General features: G+C 44.9%; 1 protein-coding gene across 1 annotated transcript in view; it reads left to right on the top strand.

Annotated features, from left to right (window-relative positions):
- Window positions 1-2,830: 2,830 nt before the first annotated feature.
- The window catches only part of Gda (guanine deaminase), a 74,200-nt gene continuing 70,741 nt past the window's right edge, over window positions 2,831-6,289 (top strand). The window contains exon 1 of the mRNA XM_032891710.1: window positions 2,831-3,024. Within this exon, the coding sequence (XP_032747601.1) occupies window positions 2,902-3,024 (123 nt within the window). The 5' untranslated portion in view covers window positions 2,831-2,901. The remainder of the gene's footprint in view (window positions 3,025-6,289) is intronic.

The raw sequence follows: 6,289 nt of genomic DNA, 5'->3' as shown, positions 1-6,289 counted from the left end.
GATTACGTGTTAATTTTCTTCTAATAAATGATTATGAAAAACAATGTGCTTTCCAATATTTATACATGAAATAACATTACATTAACGGTACAGGTAAAGAAAACAAACTATCCTTAAAAACCCACATACTTTCATAACCAAGCAACTCTTTATAGATTAACAAAGTGTAAGCAAAGGCAAGGTAGTTTTTCTCAGTCAGTTTCTCTCACTGGCAATTTGCAGTTACAAAGAAAGGAGTAATTGTTTCATTATTTCTCTTTAAAAGTAATCTTGTAAGAGTCTTAAAAGAATTACAAATCGAAACTTTTATTTAAAAAACCAGTTATATCTAACTTAAGTCCTCAAAATGCACATCTGCTCATCAGCAGTCCTTATTAAATCAGATCAGGAAGATGAGGCAAACTTGGGTGTAAGAAATCACTCATCTCCAGTGCAGCCTCAGTGAGAGTCACGTCAGCCAGTGCTGCTGCTGTTCTTGTTCTCTGATCATAAAATTTCCCTAGCTTAACTAATAAGAGTCTGTCTTTCTCCCCCCCCCACCTTTATTAACTTGAGTATTTCTTATTTACATTTTGATTGTTATTCCCCTTCCCAGTTTCCAGGCCAACATCCCCCTAACCCCTCCCCCTCCCCTTCTATATGTGTGTTCCCCTCCCCATTCTCCCCCCATTACCACCCTCCCCACAACAATCACGTTCACTGGGGGTTCAGTCTTGGCAGGACCCAGGGCTTCCCCTTCCACTGGTGCTCTTACTAGGATATTCAATGCTACCTATGAGGTCAGAGTCCAGGGTCAGTCCATGTATAGTCTTTAGGTAGTGGCTTAGTCCCTGGAAGCTCTGGTTGCTTGGCATTGTTGTACATATAGGGGTCTCGAGCCCCTTCAAGCTCTTCCAGTTCTTTCTCTGATTCCTTCAACGGGGGTCCCGTTCTCAGTTCAGTGGTTTGCTTCTGGCATTCGCCTCTGTATTTGCTGTATTCTGGCTGTGTCTCTCAGGAGCGATCTACATCCGGTTCCTGTCGGCCTGCATTTCTTTGCTTCATCCATCTTATCTAATTGGGTGGCTGTATATGTATGGGCCACATGTGGGGCAGGCTCTGAATGGTTGTTCCTTCTGCCTCTGTTCTAAACTTTGCCTCCCTATTCCCTCCCAAGGGTATTCTTGTTCCCCTTTTAAAGAAGGAGTGAAGTAAAGAATGTGTCTTTCTGCACTTTAGATTGTTCCCTAAGGGCTTTTTTTTTTCAACAGAGCCAGTGGTAAAAACATCTCAGCCTAGCTTCACTAACAACTTTTACAAATATTTCCTGAGAGTGGTAGCCATTGCTGACCATCTACATCTCTAAATTCTTCTCTGGGGTGGTGACAGAATCATAGTCTGCTACATGTACACATACCTAAATTTAAGCCCATTTAGTTTTGCTCATATGGATGTGTTTATAGAGGTGACCATTTGGCACCAGATAACTAATTACAGGGCTCATCCCCGAGGAAGGCTGACTGGCCCTCTCAGCACTCATTAATTGCCTGTAGTGCTTCATCTAGAGAGGCCTTGTGGGATTTCCCACTTCCAAGCTTGATTGTCAGCTAAAATGTTAGCTGGTGTTCAGGTCTGCTATACTGTGGAGATCACATGGTGCAGTTTTCCTGCATATAGATGACAAATTCTTGAAGCAAATTCTTGCTCCTCTGGTGGGGGGGGGGTTAGGAGGAAGTGTGGGATAGTGAGTAAAGATGATCAAAATACATTGTAAGAAATTATCAAAGAAATAAAATATTAACATTAAAAAGAAATGGATATGACCCGTGAAGTAGCAGGAGAAGGATGGATTCGTGGATGTCAACTTCTGGGTAGGGGACAGCTAACTACTCTTGGGCAGGGACAGTCACAGCATGGAGTTACTACTTGAGGCAAAGCAATGAAGAGAGACTTCCTGGTTCAGACTCAAAGGGAGCCCAGCGTTGTGGGGAGCAGTAGAAGAAGCCTGGGATCCACACTTTGAAGGTAACCAGAAAGTCCTGCCTGCAGGACCTAAGTACACGAGCCTGAGGCTGTTATCTGGGGGGGGAACCCGGACAGGTTGTGCAGTGACTTGGCCTAGGCTCTGATATCATGAAAGAGGAATTGAGGACTTTAGACTGGAAACTTGCAATTGGTCTCTAGATTCCTACCCTTGTACTTCGGCTCACAGCTGCTGTGGAATGTCATCTTCTCCTCTTGTACAACTGAGTAAATCTTTTTTTTTTTAACCTCAGACACAAGAAAAATTAGCCTTGGTATTGTATATGGGTGGGCAAAAGGACTAAAATATTGACCTCAGTGGAAGAGAGGAACTTTGAGATCTAGATTAAACATTGATGGGTGGAGATCCCTGTAAAGTTCCATAAAAGTCAAGCTTCCAGAACCCCACAAAGAATGAACCCATAGTCAGCATCCCTCACACTCAGGAAGGGAAGCTGGCTACAAGGTGTACTGTTCCAACTGACATTTCACTTTTCCCCATGTTGGTGCACGTTCGGAATCTGGTGCTCAAGTTGAGCCCTAGGAGTATAGAAGACTCAGAGAGGACAGTCTAGGTGTACAATGAAGGCAAGGTAGAGTGGCTTGATGTCGATAACTCAAGGAGTTAACACATCCAAAACCAACGCAGGGGTGGGGAGGGAAACCACACCCCAAAGGAGCTGGAGCCAACTCGCTGGAGAAAATCCTATTGGCATCCAGGAGGCAGGGAGCCAGCCCCTGGGCGCGGCCTGCAGGGGGCAGGCGATCGCTTGGGGAAGCGGGGGCAGGACGAGCCCCAAGAGCCAGCAGCTCCCGCTCTGCAGCCACAGGGACCGACCGCTCTGCGCCCGCCCGGTGCACCCTCTTTGGCCGGTGAACTTGCGCTGCCCCGCTGCTGCCATGTGTGCGGCTCGGACGCCGCAGCTGGCGCTCATCTTCCGAGGGACTTTCGTCCACTCCACCTGGACCTGCCCCATGGAGGTGCTTCGCGATCACCTTCTCGGCGTGAGCGACAGCGGCAAAGTGAGTGGGCATCGGGTCCCGCGCACCGCGGACAGGTGGAGGGACCCTGGCGAGGCACCGCGCGTTCGGGGTTCGCTCCTGTAGAGCGAGCACGGTGGCTCCAGAGTTGAACTTTGGCGTTTGACTTCTAGGGAAGTCAGACTATCTGGTCACCGGGTTTGTAGCCTGGCTAGGGCGGAATGACACCCCAGAAGCCTGAAACAGCAGAGTACTCACACCGCACTGTAGGCACCCCTAGAAAACATGGTTGAATTTTTTGCCTTGCGACAGAGCTGACCAGGGTGGGGTGGGGGATCATTTGATTAGTGTTGTTTGCTGAATTCATCAGATAGAATAAGCAAAAGCACCTGGTTTCATTCACGGGCTAAGTCATCAAACAATGCATTAACACTACGTGCTACACAAGTTTAATGCTGGAAGGGAGAAACTGGAGACAACCTCTCTCTCTCTCTCTCTCTCTCTCTCTCTCTCTCTCTCTCTCTCTCTCTCTCTCACACACACACACACACACACACACACACAGCCATTTGAATAAAAACAAGCTGTTTCGTTTTTAAGGTTCAAACTGCCTTCTGAGTTTATAGATTTTTTATACCCTCCCCCCAAATTCGATTTCCACAAGTGTCCTATGATGTCTGTCTGATACTTCTTTGTCCACACAGATGGTGACTATATATATTAGCAACATCCTGGCCAGTTTGATAAGTGAAGTCATGTCATTTTGAGGATTTTTAATTGTTTCTCAAAGTATACCAGTTTGTGGTCTGCCAAGTTGAAGACACTGACATTGACAGTATTGAATTATGACTTAGATTTGGGAGTAACCAAACCTAATATTCTTAAAGATTTTTTAAACATCAGTGTGTGTGTGTGTGTGTGTGTGTGTGTGTGTGTGTGTGTGTGTGTGTATACAAATATTTGAAATAACATGTGTGGTCAGAAAACAATGTGCTCTCTCTGTTGGTTCTCTCCTTAGTTCACATGGATTCCAGGGACCAAACCCAGGTCCTCAGGCTTGGTGGCAAGCACTTTTACGTGCTGGGCCACCACACAGGCTTCCAATCTTGTGGTACTTGATTTTTTTTTTTGTTGTTGTTGGTACATTGGGAAGCATGATGCTGCGTTTCCAAGGTGATAAAATTCTCAGAGCTCACCTAGTGGAGAGACTTCAGTAAACCTGGAGACCTGCATGCATATCCACTCCACGCCTGGGGGTATGGTCCTGTGTTAAGTCCCCGAGAAACCAAATACAGACGCTGAGAGGCTGGAGACAGAGAGGGGGTGCTAGTTTGGCCATAGAAGCTTTTCAAGCTTGTAGCTTTCTGTTTGGAATTAATCTCCCACTCCCTCAATTCTGATAGAGTAACTGATGCAACAGTATTTCGGGGGCATGATGGAAATAAGTAAGGGAAGGAAGCACGTTTTCAGAAAATGAGTCGTTCCTTGAGTTTATACGGAAGAATAAGAGTGTCCTGAACATGCAATTAGTGGTTGAGTCAGAGAGCCCGTTCCTCTGGGAGCCTGCTGAGACTCTTAGTTTGCAGAGTGTGCCATTACCACAGGAGACAAAATTAATCAGAAATTGGCCACCACAGAGGTGGGCTAGTCAAGATACAAAGCTGAAACTCCCCCTTGTCACGGGATTGTTAGCTAATGTTCTTCTTCTGAGTGTAAGACGGGAAGTTACCCCTTCCCTGGGCTTAAAGGGAGAGGATGTTGCATGTATTTCAGTATTTGATCTCCCTTGTGTTAAAATAGAGAGTGTTTTACAATTGGGATTTGCTAAGATAAACCGCTTATTTACATATTTATCATTTGAACACCTAAAGGTGCAAGAAGACTAGAATATCCTTGAAGGAAGCTAATTCTCATTAGTTGCCCCTGAATTTTACTGAGCTGGTGTCAGGACATAGCTTGGGATGGATTTGGGAATATCTGGAAGCGCTTGTGAAACCCCTGGCTCCTGGACAGTATCCTCAGAGAACCCACAGGCCTTGGGTGGAGTCTTAAGAGCATCTCTGGAGGCTCAGGCAAGGCAGCGAGCGTGTGACTCACCTTCTGAGAGGTCCTGGCGAATCCCCTGAATGAAATGTCTAAATCTCACTTCACTTCAGACCTAGGTCTGGGGCAAAATCTCAGGGAAGGAAAGGGGCAGCTTTTCTTGTCTTTTCTCTAGATCTAACCCCTCATTTCAGGATTTAAGATTAAAGAATGATAATGACTATGTTTAATTCATTCAAGTACAGCACATTAAAAATTAGTTGATACATTTAAAAAAGCAAAACAATATTTAAAAAAAACCCTCTGCAGGCAACATTTTGGTATTACTTAGAATTCAGAGTTAATTTTTACACTCAAGAAGTATGTAGCTTTTTTTTAAAAAAAATGACTCCAAAATGAATTTGAAATTCATTTTCAAATATTTCATTAATCTTGAAACACAGTGTGCTCAAATATTACTGTTACCTAGTTCTTCCCACATATATCAGGGTCAAGTTGACTCTAAAGAATCAAAAATTAGAACTTTCAGTGTGCACTTACAGAGAACCCAGAGTGAGGAAAGAGAACTGCCTGGAGGTAGTGTCTTGGGTGGTAGAAGCAAATTCTGTGTAGAAACGAAGCTCTGGGTAACAACGTTCACTTGTTACCTGCTTTGAGACTACGAATGAGAAATGAACCTCTCCCAGGCTGTAGAGGAGTTTTAATCAAGCAACATGGTTGGCTATGGATCACATCCAAAGACCTAGGTCTATGTGCTTTGGCTGGAATGCAGAAATGCTACCACCTTTAATCCCTGTGGCTAGAATAAAGACACATACTTACTATATACCTTTAAGGTAAAATTAGTTTGTAGAAGGAAACAGCCATGGTTGAAAGTGACATCTAATTGAAGGGCAATCTAAGTGATGAATCAGAGTAAGATTTGACAGGAAGAGTCAGAGATAGGATACGCCCAGTTCACAGGAGAACAGCACAGGAGACAAGCTATTTAAGAGCAGTGTAGGGGGGGGTCAGTCAGTTGGAAGTCAGTGCAGTGCGGTGGAGCCGAGTTCCTTCATGAATTCATGTGGTTCAGTGCAGGTCACCAGTGACAGTTGAAGCCAGAGAATAAGAAGAAACCAGAAGAGTAGAACAAATTGCCAGAGTTCGTTTGAGTCCAAGCAGAGCAATTCAGTGAGAAGCTGAGAGAAGCCAGATCGAGTCAGTCAGCTTGGAGAAGAGTTTGAGCCAGAGCAGCTGAGTTGAAGCAGCCAGCCAGAGTTCA

The sequence above is a fragment of the Rattus rattus genome, chromosome 2 (assembly GCF_011064425.1).
Source record: "Rattus rattus isolate New Zealand chromosome 2, Rrattus_CSIRO_v1, whole genome shotgun sequence".
In the NCBI taxonomy this organism is placed as follows: domain Eukaryota; kingdom Metazoa; phylum Chordata; class Mammalia; order Rodentia; family Muridae; genus Rattus; species Rattus rattus.
The sequence above is the reverse complement of the archived record's forward strand: the minus strand, read 5'-3'. Positions and strand labels throughout refer to the sequence as shown.